Consider the following 21336-nt stretch of genomic DNA (forward strand, 5'->3'; position numbering starts at 1 on the left):
TGACAACTGAGGACCCCCCTCCCTGACAACTGAGGACATCCCCTCCCCGTCTGACAACTGAGGACCCCCCCTCCCTGTCTGACAACTGAGGACTCCCGCTCCCGGTTTATTGTTCAGATTGCTGGTGATTTTCCTATGTGTGAACATGGAGCAATAGACGGATTCTCAGCCTTTATCTCCTGCGGATGACGGACGTTTGGCTTCACGTCTTGTATTCTCCCAGGGCGTCAGCACCAGGCAGGCTGAGGGAGATCTGAGGCAGCTCATGTGATGTCTCTGCATGGCCGATGTGTATGTGCCCCCGACCGCGAGGAGCCCCCCACCTGTAGCAGATTTACATTTACTTTCCTCATCTGCTTCATGGGGTGCAGCTGCGGGATGTGGGGGACTCCTAGCAGCAAGTGTGCGATGTCCCCACCATGGAGGAAGGCGGCTGTGGAGTGGGAGCGATCCATGTACCCCACTAGTAGCAGTGAAGATCTCGGCCCCACAAGATCCACTGGATTGTGTCAATCACCACATAACAGGCACGTCCTCCTGTCCTGATGTTTATTAGGAAGCAACAACACAAAGGATGCGGAAGAGCAGAGGACGGGTGGGGGAAGGGCCACCACCGCAGAAGACGGAGGAGGGACCTCTACTGCAGAGGACGGAGGAGGGATCACCAATGCAGAGGATGGGGGGGAAGAACTCCACCGCAGAGGACGGAGGAGAGGCAGCGGAAGGGCCACCACCGCAGAGGACGGAGGAGGAACCTCTACTGCAGAGGACGGATCACCGCAGCAGAGGATGGGAGGGAAAAACTCCACCGCAGAAGACGGAGGAGGGGCAGCGGAAGGGCCACCACCGCAGAGGATGGAGGAGGAATCACTGCCGCAGAGGATGGAGGAGGGGCGAGGAAAGGCAGACATCTCAGAGGACGGAGTAAGAAAGGGCGATCACAGGTGCAGATAACGCACAAGGACGTCTTGGTTCTGATGAGATTCTTAGATCTGCATCTCTGTGGTTTCCTCCGCCATCTCCTCTGTGGTTTCCTCCGCCGTCTCCTCTGTGTCTCCTCTGTTTCCTCCGCCGTCGCCTCTGCCCTCACTTCTCAGACGGCACGCCCTTCAGGTAATACACCCAGTAGATGCCCTGGGCCACACCCGTGGCACGAGGGCAAGAAACAACCAATCTGCCGGTCACAGGGGCCCTGCTGCCACCCGGAGGGGCTTCATATGACACAGATATGTAGTGGGTTTTCTTGGGGCGCACGGGTTCACAGGGCTTCACCACGAACGCAGCAGGATCAGTCTGAAAACTGAAGGTTGTTGGCTGCAAGAAAACATTCTTAAAGGGGATGGAGATGCTGGATCCGGCGCGAATCTGCAGCGGTCCTTGAGGTTTAGGGGCCATGGCAGAGCCGAATAGTGGGATGATGTATTCACCCCCCAGCGGAGACGAGATGTGCAGCACAGCGCGGGACTCTCCGAGCTGAACAGGTTCATATGTCACCTCCACGCTGACCTCCGAGCCGCCCTGGGAACCCGGGGCCGCCATGACCACCTTGTCTACGTGGAAATCTGAATTATCGACCTAAAAATAGGAGAAAATGATGAGAAAGTCGGGGCTAGCGAGGCCGAAGGCGACACTGGCTTCTCCAGAGAAGCGCTCACCTTACAGCTGTACTCAGTCTTCTGACGAGTGAAGTTCATGAATCTGGCACTCAGGACCTGACTGGAGCCCAGGGTCGTGCGCAGGTAGAGCGGCTTCTCAGACACGGCTGGCGTTGCCTTCAGGAGCAGGTCGTATTGGAACAAGCCCAGGTCGTTGCTCTGCAGCGTCAGCCTTCCTGTGGACTTGCCCGTTCTCAGAGGCTGGTACTCAAACATCAGCGTGCCCTGGAGAAGAGAAGCAGATGGGCACAGTGGGCAGTGCGGCCGGCTGTGTCTGAGCATAGGGACAGTGATGGGATACCTCTGACTGGGCCGGCACGGTGATATGGGGGGGAAGGTTAATCTCTGGCACTTTACAGTCCGTGGTGAAGGTGACCGGAGAAGCCAGTGGATTGGCCACACACAACGTGGCTGCAGTGCTTTGCCGCACTGGTGTCACCAGTTCTATGGTGCTGATGATGCCCGGTGCGGTGGCTTTAAATGTAACGTAATAGAACATGTATTCCTGTGTTGTCTCATTGCGGAATGTGACCTAGAACCGAGGAAAAAGACAGAAGATGTCAGTAATCTCCCTGCCCTACACTGCAAGAGCTCGAGTCACAGCAAAACCAGCACCTGCGACCACTACGACCTGCACCAAAACTAGCACCTGCGACCACTATGACCTGCACCAAAACTAGCACCTGCGACCACTACGACGTGCACCAAAACCAGCACTTGCGACCACTATGACCTGCACCAAAACAAGCAGCTGCGACCACGACCTGCACCAAAACCAGCAGCTGCGACCACTACGGCCTACACCAAAACCAGCACCTGCGACCACTACGGCCTACACCAAAACCAGCCCCTGCGACCACAACGACCTGCACCAAAACCAGCCCCTGCGACCACAACGACCTGCACCAAAACCAGCACCTGCAACCATTACGTCCTGCACCAAAACCAGCACCTGCGACCATTACGTCCTGGACCAAAACCAGCACCTGCGACCATTACGTCCTGCACCAAAACCAGCACCTGCGACCATTACGCCCTACACAGGGCCGGCTCCAGGTTTTTGAGGGCCCCGGGCGAAAGAGTCTCAGTGGGCCCCCCCCCCCTTAACACATACCACGATTCATGATGCCCAGACACAGCAGAGAAATATAGGTATAGTACAATGCCAGATTTCACTTCTTACATGAGTGATAGCTATTGTAAATTCTGCAGTGTATATATACAGGACAGGAGAAGTGGTACTGTGCAGTGTATATATACAGGAGTGGTACTGTGCAGTGTATATATACAGGAGGAGTGGTACTGTGCAGTGTATATATACAGGACAGGAGGAGTGGTACTGTGCAGTGTATATATACAGGAGGAGCGGTACTGTGCAGTGTATATATACAGGGGAGTGGTACTGTGCAGTGTATATATACAGGAGGAGCGGTACTTTACAGTGTATATATACAGGAGGAGTGGTACTGTGCAGTGTATATATACAGGAGGAGCGGTACTGTACAGTGTATATATACAGGAGGAGTGGTACTGTGCAGTGTATATATACAGGACAGGAGGAGTGGTACTGTGCAGTGTATATATAGAGGGGAGTGGTACTGTGCAGTGTATATATACAGGAGTGGTACTGTGCGGTATATATATACAGGGGAGAGGTACTGTGCAGTGTGTATATATACAGGGGAGAGGTACTGTGCGGTGTATATATACAGGAGTGGTACTGTGCAGTGTATATATACAGGAGGAGTGGTACTGTGCAGTGTATATATACAGGAGGAGTGGTACCGTGCAGTGTATATATACAGGAGTGGTACTGTGCAGTGTATATATACAGGACAGGAGGAGTGGTACTGTGCAGTGTATATATACAGGACAGGAGGAGTGTTACTGTGCAGTGTATATATACAGGAGGAGTGGTACTGTGCAGTGTATATATACAGGAGGAGTGGTACTGTGCAGTGTATATATACAGGAGGAGGGGTACTGTGCTGCGTATATATACAGGAGGAGTGGTACTGTGCAGTGTATATATACAGGAGGAGTGGTACTGTGCAGTGTATATATACAGGAGGACCGGTACTGTGCAGTGTATATATACAGGGGAGAGGTACTGTGCGGTGTATATATACGGGGGAGAGGTACTGTGCAGTGTATATACTTCAACAGCCGCCCAGCCCAGGCCCCCAGCACCTGTCCTGTATATATATTATATACACTGTATCTATACAGGCTGTGCTGGGGGCCTGGGCTGGGTGGCTGCTGTAGTATATATATGTGAGCTGCAGCCGCCCAGGCTCAGCCCATGGCTGCCCCAGGTCACCCAGACTGTCAGAACATACAGCGATATAGCATTGCATTGCACTCACTCAGGTGCTGGTAGGAACTCCGTCTCCTCCGGAATCTGCCTGACTGTGCCTGATAAGTTCAGCACTGAGAGCAGAGCAGGAGAAGTGCTCTCTCCGCCCACAATGTCACGCTGGCTGTGTCCTTAACCCCTATGTGCCTGGCCCTGCACTGACAGTGAGAAGATGCTTGTGCCAGCTCAAATTGAAAGGGTAGAAAGGGTTAAAGCGGCCAGATGGATCTATGACTGTGTGAGTGGGCCCCCCTGTCTCGTCAGGGCCCCGGCACTTGCCCGGGTAAGCCGGGTGCTGACGCCGGCCCTGGCCCTACACCAAAACCAGCACCTGCGACCATTATGTCCTGCACTAAAACCTGCACCTGAGACCAGTACGACCTGCATCAAAACTTGACCCTGCGACCATGACCTGCACCAAAACCAGCACCTGCGACCACTATGTCCTGCACCCAAACCAGCACCGGCGACCACTACAACCTGCACTAAAACCAGCACCTGCGACCACTACGACCTGCACTAACACCAGCAACTGCGACCATTCCCCGAGCTGCACCACTGAGGAGAATGACAGGTCATCTGGAGATAGTGGAATGTTTGGATAATGGTTCCTGTGAAGGACACCAGGTTCCTCCCACGTCACCAATCCGTGACGTAACTACACAGGCACAGCTCTCCGGCGCCCCCTTTGTCTCTCAGGTCAATAAGGGAACTGCACCTAGAGCAAATGACCACCTGTTACCCACGCTGGGTATTCTAAGATTCGCAATCAGAGTAAAAGGATCAGCCCAAAATTAATTTATGATTTAATTGCCTTAAGGGCGCACTAGACAATTACAAGAAATATACAGTAAAAATATATCAAGAGTTACAGTCAGAGTAAAATATAACAATCATAAGACAAGGCTTAGAGGTATAAAGCTGGAGGTCAATTTACCAGGTTGTAGGTCGCTTGTGGAAGCCGGGGGGCTCAGCGTTCCGCAGGTCCAAGACTTAGTTGCCGGGCAGCCCCCAGAAAGCGTGTGCTTGCTCCGCTCTGGCTGGTATACCCTCTCCCTTAGTTCCTTAGTCATCTTCCTCTGTTCAGTTTGTGTCACTCTCCAAGTGTCCTCAGCTCTTAAACCTTCCGTGTCCCTCCCCCCTGTCACTGGGTGGGCTAGCAATCTCCACCCCTCAGCTTCCCTGCAAGATTTATTCCAATATCTAATAAATGGGATAACTGCTCTCAGGGTGATCGGATCAATACACGGGCGGTACTAGCGGATGAGGTTTGTTCTGCCAGTTGTATAGGGATCAAACCTGGACCCATTCGGTCGCTGTGGGAGGCTGATCTCTATATCTCAGGTTCCAGAACTCCCACGGACCCGGGAGTTGCATTGTCAGATGCGCAATTTCTTCAGGACCATGAGGATATTTTTTATGAGCCTGTACCTCGGACGACGCGTCTATAATTCATAATTTCATGGTGGAGACGGTCCAGCTGGGCAGATAGTAGACTTAGATCCTGGAGCCACCTGACATGCATGCTTTTATTGAGCCCCCAAGCACTTCCAAGCCCCCTGCTTGTGTGACTTCCTCACCCAAGCTCTGAAGTGCCATCTGCCTGCTACACTGTGCTCAGTTCATTACCATACTAAAAGGAATTTTATTCAGCTAGGTGAAAAGGGTGGGGACCTGGAGCGCTCATCCCTGCAGATGTGTGACCAGGTGAATTGATAGGAGACAAAATGGAGTCACGCCAATCTTTTAGTATGCCCCGTATCCAAGATGGCGGCTGCTCCCTCATCACAGTTCCCTGTACAGACCACCTCATCTGCCGCTGGGGTGGTTCTTTCATACCTTGGTAGAGAAGGTGCCCTCTTTGTGAGAGTGGAAATTCAGTTTGTAGTCTCTACTGGCTCCTCCAGGCACCTCCACGTAATCCAGACCCTTGATGGTGGTGGCACTGTCCATACGTTCTGGCTTCAGGATATCAACAATGGCACGAAACCTGTAAGCAGAAGATTCTCATAGAGTGCAGCTGTAGCAATAATGCTGTGTGCTCGGTCTGATGCCAGCATGTCTGCACAGATAGGAAGGGAGGTGGTGCACGGTATTTGTACTGACCACCGTCCACGTCCACACGGGACCCTTCTCACCGTTGGGGTTTGCGCAGCCAGTTGCTGACGCTCAGCAGTTCAGTGTACGATGTCTTGCACGGGACCTCTCTGATTACAGATCCGGAAGATTTAGGAGGCTCAGCCAGACCCTGGAGGAGGTAGAGCAATCCGGTGCCATCGGGCAGCGGGAAGAAGAGCGAGCCCTAAAAACAGCAGACACTTCACCATTAGAGAGGTTGTCAGGTGCCCAGGATGGACCCGATATAACATAAGTCCGTGACCCAGGACGGGGCCCGATATAAGGACGTGACCCAGGACGGGGTTCGATATAACATAAGGACGTGACCCAGCACGGGGCTCGATATAACATAAGGACGTGACCCAGGACGGGGCTCGATATAAGGACATGACCCCAGACGGGGCCTGATATAAGGACATGACCCAGGAAGTTACCTGATGCTTCCTGCCCTCAGCACTCATGAGCAGGGGGTGGTAGGTGACCACGTAGGGCTTGTTCTGCTGATGAGCCTCCACGGTGATGAAGTCTTCTCCGCTCCAATGTTCCCCATCTATCACCGGCCGCAGATTCCACCTCTGGTTGGTTTTGTTGCTCAGGGCAATGGCTTGTGTCTGCTTACTCCGTACCTGACACTGAAAGTTGACCACCTGTAACAGTAGGAGGAGTTGACAGACCCTGAAGTCATGGCGGCAATGTACTGGTCACTGACCGACAAGCCATGATGTCAGTTGCCATGGGGAAGGTGCAGATTCACCGCAGCTGCCATCAATTACAAGTGGCCGGGAAGCCATTACCTCCTTCATAGATGGGAGGCCGACACAGGATCCGGACAGCGTCAGCGCCAACGTTCTCCCTCCCTCAATGCAGCAGAGCAGGTTCTTATAATGAACGTCTGAGCGGATCTCAGCCGGGTGGAAGACGACATCAAATGTGACCTCACTGTCGGCCGTGATGTAACCGGACGCCGGTGAGATGAAGAAGTCCGGCTCCAACTGTGTTATGTCCCACTGGAACCTGCAGCAGAGAGAAAAGGTAATGGTGAAAGAGAGTGGAGCCGGCGAGGAAGAAGAGGAGCCGGCGAGCAAGTGGGGAGCGGCGAGGAAGAGAGGAGCCGGTGATGAAGAAAGGAGCTGGCGAGGAAGAGAGGAGGCGGCGAGCAAGAGGGGAGCGGCGAGGAAGAGAGGAGCCGGTGAACAAGAGGGAGGTGGCAAGGAAGAGACGAGACGGCGAGGAAGAGAGGAGCCAGAGAGAAAGAAAGGGGGGAGGCGGGGAGGAAGAAGGGAGACGCCGAGAAAGAGGGGAGCCGGCGAGGAAGAGAGGAGATGTCAAGGAAGAGGGAGGCGGGGAGGAAAAGGGGAGACGGTGAGGAAGAGAGGAGACGCAGAGGAAGAGAAGAGACGCCGAGGAAGAGGAAGGCGGAGAGGAAGAAAGAGGGGAGGAAGAAAGAGGGGAGACAGTGAGGAAGATGGGAGATGCTGAGGAAGAGAGGAGACGTCGAGGAAAAGAGGAGACTTCGAGGAAGAGAGGAGACTTCGAGGAAGAGAGGAGTCGGTGATGAAGAGAAGAGCTGGCAAGCAAGAGGGAGGCGGCAAGGAAGAGACGAGACGGCGAGGAAGAGAGGAGCCGGAGAGGAAGAAAGAGGGGAGGAAGAAAGAGGGGAGGCTGGGAGGAAGAGGGGAGACGCCGAGAAAGATGGGAGCCAGCGAGGAAGAGAGGAGATGTCAAGGAAGAGGGAGGCGGGGAGGAAGAGGGGAGATGCCGAGAAAGAGGGGAGCCGGCGAGGAAGAGAGGAGATGTCAAGGAAGAGGGAGGCGGGGAGGAAGAGGGGAGACACCGAGGAAGAGAGGAGATGCCGAGGAAGAGTGAGGCGGGGAGGAAGATGGGAGACGCTGAGGAAGAGAGGAGACGTTGAGGAAAAGAGGAGACGTCGAGAAAGAGGGAGGCAGGGAGGAAGAGGGGAGCCGATGAGGAAGAAAGAGGAGGGGAGCCGTCGAGGAAAAGAGCCGTCGAGGAAGGCGGAGAGGAAGAGGGAGGCAGGGAGGAAGAAAGAGGGGAGGTGGGGAGGAAGAGGGCAGATGGGGAGGCGGCGAGGAAGAGAGGAGCCGGCAAAGGAGAGGAGCTACCGAGGAAGAGGGAAGCTGGTGAGGCGGAGGGGAGTTGACAAGGAAGAAAGGAGCAGCCAAGGAAGAGGGGAGCTGCCGAGGAAAAGGGGGAGCCGTCGAGGAGGAGAGGACGCCCTGATGGGCCTGCTGACTGTACCTGGCTCCCAGCTCTCCCGTATTGCTCAGGACAATCCTACGTGTCGCCTGACTCTGCAGTACCACAGCCCCGAAGGACAGATAGTCCTGGTCCAAGCTGAGTGCCAGGCCCTGGCTGCAGCCTCGCACCATGAAGAGGGAGCGCATCACTCCGCAGGACTCCAGCAGCACCTCCTCCGCAAATGGAGCAATTCTGATTGGGGGGGTAAACTGCACCTCCAGCTGACACAGCCCACCACGGGCCGGAAGGGTCACCTTCCCACTGGGGGACAGACTGAGGACCTGCACAAGAGACAAAAGAGATCAGTGGCATCCTCCAATGTGCAGAGAGCCAGCGCCGGCTGATCGTGTGTAACCCCCACTGTGAGACATCAGCTGACGACCCACCAAAGGGTCCGCACCCACCACAGCGTCAGCACTCACTACACGGTGTGCACCCACCACAGGGTCCGCACTCACTACACGGTGTGCACCCACGACAGGGTCCACACTCACTACACGGTCTGCACCCACCACAGGGTCCGCACTCACTACACAGTCTGCACCCACCACAGTGTCTGCACTCACTACACCGTGTGCACCCACCACAGGGTCCGCACTCACTACACGGTGTGCTCCCACCACAGCGTCCGCACTCACTACACGGTGTGCACTCATTACACAGTCTGCACTCACTACATGATTGGCACTTATTAGAATGAGAACCAGCCTCTTACTGTACCCCGTCCCAGTAAGTCTGGGGCAGTGGGCCTCATACACAAGGTCCGGTACCTGGGGGTCCTGCAGTGCGGGCACGTTCGGGCTCAGTTGCAGGGTGCATGATACAGGGGCCAGGCTCCTATTCACAATGCTGATCGCCCTTTTCATGGTTTGTCCAATATTCACGGCACCAAAGTTAAGAACTTTGTATTTCGGATCCACAACTTCAACCTGTAAACAGCAGATGACATCATGGGTGACTGATGAGATGGCTGCCGGGATCGTCTGCGCGAGGCTGCACACGCAGCACCAGACGATCTGTCCAACAATGGATCATCTACATTTCTCCTGTACAAATTTCTGACCTTCATCTCGATCCCGTGACCCTGGAGTCGAATGAGCTGCTGGGAATGGCCGTTCATCTGAAAGACGACAGGTTCTTGGTACAAGATGGCTGCTCGTGGATAGAACGTGATTGGCACCTCCGTTTTGTCTCCGGGGGAGAGGACATTGGCACAGAAGTCGATCTCCATGTGAGCCGTGTTACTGTACAGACAGTCGATGCTGCGGGGAAGCATCGGCACAATGACAGGATGAAGCCACCCATCAGCCGGCGTCCCTGGGTCACTAACCTGAGCGGCCAGCGGCGGGGTCACTCACCTGAGAGGCCGGCTGTCCTTATTGGTGATGACGAGGGTTTCTCGGACCGGCTGCATCCCAGCGTGGAAAACGAAGCAATGCCCAAAGTTGTGTTCTGTGAAAGAAAAGTGGATTCCCGGCTGCACCGCGCTGCCGCGCAGGGAACAAGAGATCTCCGGCCCATTCTCTATCTGAGAGGATGACACGACATAAAATGGGCATTACAGCTGAGCACCTCGAGCCGCCAGTGCCGACGTCACCAGTGTCACTGACCTTCAGGGTCAGCAGAACGTCCCTTACTGTGCACGGCCTGGTGGGACAGAAGGTGAGCGACGTCTGAGTCCGCTGTCCAGGGCCCACGAGGCCACTGCTGGGGAACACACTCAGGAAATCCTGCAGCCCCCGAGGGACAGTCAGAGCACAGGAGTAATTAAAGGAGAACTGTCCCTTATTTGTGATGTGGAACAGGAGTGTGGAGCGGTCACCGATGTCCACCTGCTGGGAAGAAAGAGGCTGAGTCACCTGACGCTGCGCAGGACGGGGAAGGTCAATCTGCAGAACTGGAAAGCTCAATCTGCAGGACGCTGCGCAGGACGGGGAAGGTCAATCTGCAGGACGCTGAAAGTCAATCTGCAGGATGCTGCGCAGGAAGGGGAAGGTCAATCTGCAGGACGTTGCGCAGGAAGGGGAAGGTCAATCTGCAGGACGTTGCGCAGGAAGGGGAAGGTCAATCTGCAGGACGTTGCGCAGGAAGGGGAAGGTCAATCTGCAGGACGCTGCGCAGGACGGGGAAGGTCAATCTGCAGGACGCTGAAGGTCAATCTGCAGGACGCTGCGCAAGAAGGGGAAGGTCAATCTGCAGGACGTTGCGCAGGAAGGGGAAGGTCAATCTGCAGGACGTTGCGCAGGAAGGGGAAGGTCAATCTGCAGGACGCTGCGCAGGACAGGGAAGGTCAATCTGCAGGACGCTGAAGGTCAATCTGCAGGACGTTGAGCAGGAAGGGGAAGGTCAATCTGCAGGATGCCGCGCAGGACAGGGAATGTCAATCTGCAGGATGCTGCGCAGAATGAGGAAGGTCCATCTGTGGGACACGGCAGCACTGTGCTGCCACCAGTGCCCCACCTGTCCCAAGTCCAGCTCTTTGGGTTCCTGCGCAGACAGGAGGGTGATGGCGCCTGTGCTATTCTGGCACTGCACTGACACTTGGGTAGAGTGTCCGTCCGCCTTCACGTTCAGACAGAGGGGCTCAGTCTTGGTATTCACATCACAAATTAAGTTGAAATTAACCTCACCGACCGTGGATGGCAGAAAATGAAGAGAAATTGGGACCCTGACAGGAGAGAAGGTAGAGAGATGAGGGCGGCATACGTCAGGACAAGGGGCAGCAATGGGGGCACACGGCGTACCTGCTCAGGGGAGCGATCACCCCTTCCATGGGTCTCACAGTCAAGGAGTGAATGCAGCCCTCTGAAAAGCGAGAACTGTCTCGGAAAGCAAAGCTGAAGGGTTTCTTCTCACTGTTGATGAGACAGATGGACTTCTGCACCTCCTGCCCTGTACATGACAAGAGTGGACATGTCTGCAGCAATGACCAGGGGCCACAGCCCATGGAGGCCACCGCCCACGAGGGCCGCACCGCAGACATACTACTCAAGGCACATACCTAGCAGCCGCGAGCCAAAGTTCAGATGTGACCTGTCCAAAGAGACCGAGGGCTCCGTGGCTTTACCAACGAGCAGGAACGGGACGGAGATGTTCTGCTCCACGATGGAGAATTTCCAGAAAGATTCGGTGATGTCCAATACTTGAGGGAGGAACTGAAACGTGATCTGTGAGGAGCAGAGGGTCCATCATTTCACAGCAGTCACCACACCACGAGGACCGTGACCCTGACCTGCACGCAATGGGGGCCCAGAACTTGCGATTCTTACCTCACCCCACTCCACCGCTGCGATGTTCAGGTCAGAGGGCACGATGATGTCAGTAGTGTGGGCGCTCTGCCTGAGCAGTCACAGTGCTGAGGAGTCCGGAGCAGAGCAGCGGCCGCGAGGAGACGGGAGGATTTCATTTTTTATTTATGTTCGGAGCATTATATATGGGGCCCATCATACACTGCAGCATTATATATGGGCCCATTATAAACTGCAGCATTATATATGGGCCCACCATACACTGGAGAATTATATATGGGTCCATTATACACTGCAGCATCATATATGGGCCCATTATATACTGGAGCATCATATGGGGACCATTATATATAGAGCATTATATGGGGCTCGTAATACTGTATAGAGGACTATGTGGTGTCCATAATACTGTATGGAGGACTGTGGTGCCCATAATACTGTATGGAGGACTATGTGGTGCACATAATACTGTATGGAGGACTATGTGGTGCCTATAATACTGTAAGGAGCAATATATGGGGCACATTATTCTGCATGGAGCATTATGTGGTGCCCATAATACTGTATGGAGGACTATGTGGTGCCCATAACACTGTATGGAGGACTATGTGGTGCCCGTAATACTGTATGGAGGACTATCTGGTGCCCATAGCACTGTATGGAGGACTATGTGGTGCCCATAATACTGTATGAAGGACTATGTGGTGCCCATAATACTGTATGGAGGATTATGTGGTGCACATAATACTGTATGGAGCACTATGTGGTGCCCATAATACTGTATGGAGGACTATGTGGTGCACATAATACTGTATGGAGCACTATGTGGTGCCTATAATACTGTAAGGAGCAATATATGGGGCACATTATTCTGCATGGAGCATTATGTGGTGCCCATAATACTGTATGGAGGACTATGTGGTGCCCATAACACTGTATGGAGGACTATGTGGTGCCCATAATACTGTATGGAGGACTATGTGGTACCCATAACACTGTATGGAGGACTATGTGGTGCCCATAACACTGTATGGAGGACTATGTGGTGCACATAATACTGTATGGAGAACTATACTGTCCGGTTTTTGAGCTATTATAGAATTTACAATAGCTATCACTCATGTAATGTAAGAAGTGAAATCTTTGGCATTGTACTACATCTACATTTCTCTTGAAATCATGAATCGTGGTATGTGTTAAAGGGGCCCTGACACTCTTTCGCCCGGGGCCCACAAAAACCTGGAGATGGCCATGCTCGGGGGGCACTTACTTATTGGCCCACAGTTGGGCACTTTACCCATAAACATGTTACCTCCATCTTCCTTTCTGCTTGGATCACACCTTCCTTGTTGAGGCAGTGGAATGTAGGGGGATTCCGGAGACTTGGGGGGTCCTCACAGGTCCACAGGAAGGAGTAGAGGCCGTTCGTGGGGTTCACAATGCTGAACGTCCTACAAAGCAGAATTAATCTATTTCTGTGCTGAACTCCCTGGCGGACACCCTCTTCTGCAGCCGATCACCTCTGTACCTGCTGCTCTTATTCTGCACACCCACAGATGTGAACTCAATCACCCGCGTGTTAGGATCCAAGGTTGTCCCGGAGGGGGCCCCACGGGGTCCACACAGCTCCGGGTTGCGCCTTCCGCTGCTGATGTAGTCCGAATCCTCCAGCTGGAAATGACAATAAGGGAGCAGGCTGCGTCCGGTCACCGGCAGCACCGGCTCCTGCCCTCCGGGAGACATGTTGGGAATGCTGAGGGTCAGAAAGCATGACCAGTCACAGGTGGTCCCGCTGTATGATGGCTCCACATGCCGCCCCCTGCCAGATATCACTATACACGCTGCAAGATGGCATCAGATGTCTGCGGTGACCTCTATGTATGTGGTCTGACCGCTCAGGTGTCAGCGTCCATGTCTGACCAGCGTCTACGGCACAGACATCCCCACCTTACAGAGTGTGTGGTGACAGCCGGCGCGGTCACATGTCAGTCATGTGTGGTGACAGCCGGCGTGGTCACATGTCCGTCATGTGTGGTGACAGCCGGCGCGGTCCCATGTCCGTCATGTGTGGTGACAGCCGGCGCGGTCACATGTCCGACGTGTGGTGACAGCCGGCGCGGTCACGTCTGTCAAGTGTGGTGACAGCCGGCGCGGTAACATGTCCGTCATGTGTGGTGACAGCCGGCGCGGTCACATGTCCGTCATGTGTGGTGACAGCCGGCGCGGCCACATGTCCGTCATGTGTGGTGACAGCCGGCGCGGCCACATGTCCGTCATGTGTGGTGACAGCTGGCGCAGTCACATGTCCGTCATGTGTGGTGACAGCCGGCGCGGTCCCATGTCCGTCATGTGTGGTGACAGCCGGCGCGGTCACATGTCCGACGTGTGGTGACAGCCGGCGCGGTCACGTCTGTCAAGTGTGGTGACAGCCGGCGCGGTAACATGTCCGTCATGTGTGGTGACAGCTGGCGCGGTCACTTGTCCGTCATGTGTGGTGACAGCCGGCGCTGTTACATGTCCGTCACCCTCACCTGCAGGTCAGGCGGCCTTCAAACTCTCCGACATGTGTAGGTGAAAACTTGATGAGGAACTCGCGGTTCTCGCCAGCCGGGATTACGCTGCTCGGTGGCTGCACACTGAATGGTGAGACCTCCGCTCCCACTGGCAGCAGAGAGGAAATACTTTCCAGGATACTGGAGGGGCGGCCAGTGCTGGGAGGGCCGGGTGCGCTGCCCGGAGGATCTGGTGATGACACAAAGCACTGGTTAGACTGCAGGAAATTCTGGAGCCACCATTCTCATATGACGTATACAAGATGACAAGCACTGGAAACCACCGGGACCCCACACCAATACTATGAGGGGGAGATGCACCTACCGCCTGAGTCTGCAGCTCCAGGGGGTCTCTGACCCTCCATGTGGACTAGCCAGGAGACCTCCAGCCGCACTGGCCCAGTATTCTGCATGAGGAACCTGCACAGGGAGATCAGTCAGCTGCGCCCGGCTCTGCCTCACCCCACCATCTCCGTGTCTCTGGCTCACCCCACCATCTCTGTGTCTCTGCCTCACCCCACCATCTCCGTGTCTCTGCCTGACCCCACCATCTTAGTGTCTCTGCCTGACCCCACCATCTCCGTGTCTCTGTCTGACCCCACCATCTCCGTGTCTCTGCCTGACCCCACCATCTCCGTGTCTCTGCCTGATCCCACCATCTCCGTGTCTCTGCCTGATCCCACCATCTCCGTGTCTCTGCCTGATCCCACCATCTCCGTGACTCTGCCTCACCCCACCATCTCCGTGCCTCTGCCTCACCCCACCATCTCCGTCCCTCTGCCTCACCCCACCATCTCCGTCCCTCTGCCTCACCCCACCATCTCCGTCCCTCTGCCTCACCCCACCATCTCCGTCCCTCTGCCTCACCCCACTATCTCTGTGTCTCTGCCTGATCCCACCATCTCCGTGCCTCTGCCTCACCCCACCATCTCCGTGCCTCTGCCTCACCCCACTATCTCCGTGCCTCTGCCTCACCCCACTATCTCCGTACCTCTGCCTCACCCCACTATCTCCTGTCACTTACTTGTACACGCGTGTCTGATACAGGAGTGTGTCCCTGAAGTGCACGGGTTCACACTTGGCCGTGACCTGGGCATAATCCACGGTGGCAGAGATGAGCAGCTCCACGTCTCGGGGCTCGGCATCGAGCAGCATGTGAGCGGGCTCCGGATCGGTCTCTATAACCTGCACACAAACATGGGGGCCACAACCTCCAGCTGATCCATCCATCCTCTGGAGCGACAGCAGGAGCCGGGCCTCGGACGACAGCCAGGACTTACCTTCTTCTTGCGGTGCTGGCCGGCTGACCCTTTACCACCGTCCACCCAGGACACCGTCCGCATTCTGTCATCCCAGTCAGGCACCTGATCGGGGGGACATAGGAAGGAGATCCGGGACGCCCTGCACATCACCCGAGACTTGTGCAGCGCCACAGCCACGTCTGACTTTAGGGAGACGGTCACGTCTTTGGCGCAGCCAGCGTGAATGTGTCCCACCTGTCGGCAGATTTGGCAGTGTAGCCTGTGCTTACAGGTGCAGCGGAATGTTGTGTGACACCATGACACCAACCTGAGGGGAGAACTCCAACGGGATCGCCGACGGCCACTCAAACCTCATGGCGTCAGTGTGGCTGCGGTTTGTCATCGTGAAGGTCACCTGGTATTGATGTCCTATGTGGCAGTCACCAAAGACGATGTGCTCGGTGCGGGCGGCTGTAAGACACGTGACGTTATGTATGTGGAGGTGCAGACCAGGGTGGTGCGCGGTGCCACGGCATCATCCCACCTTCCACCAGGTCATCCTCCAGCAGCCCCTCCAGGGGCACCAGCTCTCCGGGGCTGTGGATGTTATCTAAGGTCAAATCCTCCATGTAACCTTCTCCCACCAGCTGTACGCAGCTCTTCTCATACTGATTGTCCAGTACGGACACAAGCAGAGCACCCCCATAGGGTAGAGCCTCCTGGGGGCAGAACAGCACCTCGAACTCTGCAGCCTCCCCAGGATGTAGGATCAGCGAGGCCGTGTGAGCGCGGAGCCCTGTGAGAACGGGGGAGAGGATGAGCATACGCCGCACACCTGTACTCCGCCTGGAGCCGCACACCTGTACTCCACCTGGAGCCGTGAACTATACCTGTTCTCCGCATGGAGCCCCACACCTGTACTCCGCCTGGAGCCGTGCACTATACACCTGTCCTCCGCATGGAGCCACACACCTGTACTCCGCCTGGAACCGCGCCGCACACCTGTACTCCGCCTGGAGTCACTCCGCACACCTGTACTCCGCCTGGAGCCGCACATCTGTACTCCACCTGGAGCCGCACACCTATACTCCACCTGGAGCCGCACACCTATACTCCACCTGGAGCCACACACCTGTACTCCACCTGGAGCCACACACCTGTACTCCACCTGGAGCCGTGCACTCTGCAGCCTCCCCAGGACGTAGGATCAGCGAAGCCGTGTGAGCGCGGAGCCCTGTGAGGCGGGGGAGAGGATGAGCATACGCCACACACCTGTACTCCGCCTGGAATAGTGCACTATACACCTGTTCTCCGCATGGAGCCGCACACCTGTACTCCGCCTGTAGCCGTGCACTATACATCTGTCCTCCGCATGGAGCCGCACACCTGTACTCCGCCTGGAGCCACGCCGCACACCTGTACTCTGCCTGGAGCCACGCCGCACACCTGTACTCCGCCTGGAGCCGCACATCTGTACTCCACCTGAAGCCGCACACCTATACTCCACCTGGAGCCGCACACCTGTAGTCCACCAGGAGCCACACACCTGTACTCCACCTGGAGCCGTGCACTATACACCTGTACTCCACCTGGAGCCGCGCACCATACACCTGTACTCCACCTGGAGCCGTGCACTATACACCTGTACTCCACCTGGAGCCGCACACCTGTACTCCGCCTGGAGCTGTGCACTATACACCTGTACTCCGCCTGGAGCCGCACACCTGTACTCCACCTGGAGCCGCACACCTGTACTCCACCTGGAGCCGTGCACTATACACCTGCGCTCCACCTGGAGCCGTGCACTATACACCTGTACTCCGCCAGGAGCCGCACACCTGTACTCCACCTGGAGCCGCACACCTGTACTCCGCCTGGAGCCGCACACCTGTACTCCGCCTGGAGCCGCACACCTGTACTCCGCCTGGAGCCGCACACCTGTACTCCGCCTGGAGCCGCACACCTGTACTCCGCCTGGAGCCGCACACCTGTACTCCGCCTGGAGCCGCACACCTGTACTCCGCCTGGAGCCGCACACCTGTACTCCGCCTGGAGCCGTGCACTGTACACCTGTACTCTACCTGCTCCTGATTGCTCCATGTGTCCTGTCTCCCTCCAGGCCGGGTAGATGCACTGAGTGTTGGGCTTTGGTTTTAAACAAAATGCTTGTCCGTCTTCTGGCAAATCAATGTTCAGCTGAGGAAAAAGTCAGTGATTACTAGCAAGGTCCAGAGTGTGCAGGCGACATGCTGGAGAGGAAGTCAGAGCAGGAGCGACGTGCTGCAGAGAAGGTCAGGGCGGGAGTGAATTGCTGTATAGGATGTCAGGGTGAGTGCGACACGATGTAGAGGAGTATAACAACAAACTTGGCACTCAGTTTGTTATTATATTCTGACGGGTTGGATACCTGACTTGAGCACCCACATCACTACAGCCTAAGAGTGCCGTGTCTCTCAAAACAAGCGATGTAGAGGAGGTCAGGGCGGGAGCGACGTGCTGAAGAGGAGGTCAGGACGGGAGCAATGCGATGAAGAGGAGGTCAGGACGGGAGCAATGCGATGTAAGGGTATGTGCACACGCTGCGGATTTTGCTGCGGATACGCAGCATTTCCGCAGCTGCGGATCCGCAGCAGTTTCCCATGAGTTTACAGTACAATGTAAACCTATGGGAAAAGAAATCCGCAGTGCACATGCTGCGGAAAAAAACGCGCGGAAACGCAGCGGTTTATTTTCCACAGCATGTCAATTCTTTGTGCGGATTCCGCTGCAGGTTTACACCTGCTCCAATAGAAATCTGCAGGTGTAAACCCACAGCGGAAACCGCGATAAATCCGCAGTAAAAACCGCAGCGGTTTTTCACTGCGGATTTATCAAATCCGCTGCGGAAAATTCCGCAATGGAATCCGCAGCGTGTGCACATGGCCTAAAGGAGGTCAGGACGGGGGCGATGCATTGTAGAGGAGGTAAGGGCAAGAGCGATGCGATGTAGAGTAGGTCAGGGTGGGAGCGACGTGATGTAGAGGAGATCAGGGCGGGAGCGACGTGATGTAGAGGAGGTCAGGGAGGGAGCGAGGCGATGTAGAGGGGGTCAGGACGGGAGCGACGCGATGTAGAGTAGGTCAGGGCGGGAGTGACGTGATGTACAGGAGGTCAGGGAGGGAGCGAGGCGATGTAGAGGGGGTCAGGGCGGGAGCGTCGTGGTGTAGAGGAGGTCAGGGCGGGAGCGACGTGATGTAGAGGGGGTCAGGGCGGGAGCGACGTGATGTACAGGAGGTCAGGTTGGGAGCGAGGCGATGTAGAGGGGGTCAGGGCGGGAGCAACGCGATGTAGAGGAGATCAGGGCGGGAGTGACGCGATGTAGAGGAGGTCAGGGCGGGACTGACGTGATGTACAGGAGGTCAGGGCGGGAGAGACGTGATGTAGAGGAGATCAGGGCGGGAGTGACAAGATGGAGAGGAAGTCAGGGAGGGAGTGACATGCTGCAGACAACTCACCTGTGCAGGAACAGAGCCCTCGTTTTTAAGGACAAAAGGTAGTTGTTGGCTCTGACCAATGAAAAGTCTCTGGAACAGCAGGACGGGGTTTCCTCGCTTGTTGCGCAGCACTGGGCGCAGGATGGTGACGCGAGGAAGGCTGCCCTCTCCAGCCAAGTCAAAGATCAAAGTGCGAGACTTAGACAGGGAACTAGTGAGAAAACCACCAGAGAAATAGTTAAACCAAAATACTACCCGTATACACCTTCCGGACCTCACTCATCACCGTATACATGGCCCGAATATCAGCTCTCATCGTATACACGGCCCGGACATCACTCCTCATCGCATACACAGCCCAGACATCAACTCTCACCGTATACACTGCCTGGACATCACACCTCACCATATACACCGCCCAGACATCACACCTCACCATATACACCGTCCGGACATCACTGCTCACCGTATACACGGCCCAGACATCACACCTTACCATATACACCGCCGAGATATCACCCCTAACCGTATACACGGTCTGGACATCACCGCTCACCGTATACACAGCCCAGACATCACACCTCACCGTATACACCGCCCAGACATCACCCCTAGCCATATACACCGTCCGGACATCACCCCTCACTGTTTACATGGCCCAGACATCACTCCTCACCGTATACACAGTAGGGACATGACCCCTCTCCATATACATCCTCAGACATCAACCCTCACCGTATACACCACCCAGAAGTCAATACTCACCGTATACATCCCCAGACAGCACCTGTCACGACTCAGCTGTCGGATGTCCTTCCCTGTCCCTATCACTAGGATTCGCCCTACCTTACCCTTTTCCCTGGGATACTTCTGAAGGTGAAGATGCCGGGGCCTCCTCACTTGCCTAATCTCCTGAATCAGCCCTAAGGGAAGGGGGGGCGCTACTGTGCACCGCAGTACAACCTGACTAACAGGGCAACACAAACAAGGGTAATTGAAAATACAAGGCATGCAAACAGTCACTCACATGTAACAGAGGAATGCACCGGGGAGTGGAGGACGGGGAAAAACCAAAGTAAGAGGAGGGAAGGGAATTATTACACTTACAAACCCAATGATATTACAAATCCCAAAATCATATTAGAAGTCTGGGAAGAAACACGTGTGTTATATGTAACCAGACACATCAAATCCGCTCCATAGAATATAAATAAAAATAGGAGAACCCGGAGCATAATATAAACAACAGCTTTATTAATACAAAAGTTAAAAAACATTATATCAGTAATACTAAAGGTGCATATTTTCCAATGACTAACATAGATAAGGGGGAGACCCACCCCTCTAAAACCCCCATACTGAGCAATGATCATAGAAAAAGGATAGAGTAAAAAACCCTTCCATATCCTGGTACTGTGGCAAGCTGATCAGTAATAAAGTAACAATCCTAATAACCAAGGCAAAAAGTATCGCAAGTCCACTAAAGACAGCTTACCAGCACAGGGGTGAGACAGAGGAGGGGAGTCCCGCCGAAATAACGTCCCCGACGCACGTTTCGCGGCTTAAACACGCCGCTTCTTCAAGGGAATGTGCCATGTGATAGCCAGCTGTTTTCTATTATGCCCTAGGTTATTTCATTTGACCATTGATTTCCACTGTAAATACTTTTGTTTTTTCATGCACATATGTACTCTGTTTATTTGTTATATTGTTTATTATTATTTCACTTTGACTTTGTAGTGACTGATCAAGGTCCGGATTTAGGACCGAAACGTAATCACCTGTCCTATTACGTTAAGTTGAGTGCCGAGTTTTTGCTACATACCACGGTGTGGGAACCTACTCTGGCACCTGTTTACGGCTGTGCACACGTTTACTTTTCCATCCTTGAAGTTTGCAGAGTGTGGACTCTGCTAAGGAGACGTGGTTGGGGTCATCGTATACTGTATAAGACACAGTGCCAGAAAAAATCCTTCACCGTCTGAAGCAACTGGGAGTCAGACGGGGAGACAAAGCCCATACTTGGGGGTTCCCCTGGTGGAGCGAGATTATTATCCCCACACGTTGCTCCTCTGTACCTGAGGAAACCGTACGTAACCTAAATTACAGTTTACAGGCCTCCCTGAAAACAAATAACTTGTCACAACCCCCAGAGAACCTGTCCGGCAACGCTATCTTGGGCTCCACTAAGAGCTGCCTGGGAGACGCAAATCTCACACCAGATATCAGGAAATAGGAAAGTTCTGGTTACTTCACTTACACATTCAGAGCTCTCAGCTGCAGTTTCCTCTGCCTGCCAACACAAGACTGGAATTCTACACCACTCTTTCTCCCTCTGCCTGTGTGTGTAATACTATACATTTTCCCCCTCCCTCAAGAATTTTTATGGCTTTGAGCTGCAAGCAGATCTCCCTACACTCCTCATTCCCCCCTT

General features: G+C 54.7%; 1 protein-coding gene across 11 annotated transcripts in view; it reads right to left on the minus strand.

Moving 5' to 3' along the window:
• Positions 1 to 540: 540 nt before the first annotated feature.
• HYDIN (HYDIN axonemal central pair apparatus protein) overlaps positions 541 to 21336 on the minus strand; it is a 141816-nt gene continuing 121020 nt past the window's right edge. For 8 of the 11 annotated variants that reach the window (XM_077288948.1, XM_077288954.1, XM_077288953.1 and 5 more), the window contains 25 exons: positions 18924 to 19113; positions 17511 to 17625; positions 15974 to 16225; positions 15758 to 15900; positions 15469 to 15684; positions 15213 to 15373; positions 14514 to 14608; positions 14168 to 14378; positions 13165 to 13389; positions 12949 to 13087; positions 11390 to 11555; positions 11133 to 11280; positions 10849 to 11056; positions 9999 to 10223; positions 9747 to 9916; positions 9452 to 9650; positions 9159 to 9317; positions 8389 to 8669; positions 6924 to 7143; positions 6564 to 6776; positions 6150 to 6313; positions 5851 to 6001; positions 1957 to 2187; positions 1656 to 1880; positions 541 to 1575 (listed from right to left, as the gene is read on the minus strand). In XM_077288948.1, the coding sequence (XP_077145063.1) occupies positions 1087 to 1575; positions 1656 to 1880; positions 1957 to 2187; positions 5851 to 6001; positions 6150 to 6313; positions 6564 to 6776; positions 6924 to 7143; positions 8389 to 8669; positions 9159 to 9317; positions 9452 to 9650; positions 9747 to 9916; positions 9999 to 10223; positions 10849 to 11056; positions 11133 to 11280; positions 11390 to 11555; positions 12949 to 13087; positions 13165 to 13389; positions 14168 to 14378; positions 14514 to 14608; positions 15213 to 15373; positions 15469 to 15684; positions 15758 to 15900; positions 15974 to 16225; positions 17511 to 17625; positions 18924 to 19113 (4996 nt within the window). In that variant the 3' untranslated portion in view covers positions 541 to 1086. Of the gene's footprint in view, positions 1576 to 1655; positions 1881 to 1956; positions 2188 to 5850; positions 6002 to 6149; positions 6314 to 6563; positions 6777 to 6923; positions 7144 to 8388; positions 8670 to 9158; positions 9318 to 9451; positions 9651 to 9746; positions 9917 to 9998; positions 10224 to 10848; positions 11057 to 11132; positions 11281 to 11389; positions 11556 to 12948; positions 13088 to 13164; positions 13390 to 14167; positions 14379 to 14513; positions 14609 to 15212; positions 15374 to 15468; positions 15685 to 15757; positions 15901 to 15973; positions 16226 to 16502; positions 16664 to 17510; positions 17626 to 18923; positions 19114 to 21336 lie in introns of those variants that run through there. The other 3 variants (XM_077288947.1, XM_077288955.1, XM_077288956.1) reach the window with 3 other exon arrangements.

The sequence above is a fragment of the Ranitomeya variabilis genome, chromosome 2 (genome assembly GCF_051348905.1).
Source record: "Ranitomeya variabilis isolate aRanVar5 chromosome 2, aRanVar5.hap1, whole genome shotgun sequence".
Lineage (NCBI taxonomy): Eukaryota > Metazoa > Chordata > Amphibia > Anura > Dendrobatidae > Ranitomeya > Ranitomeya variabilis.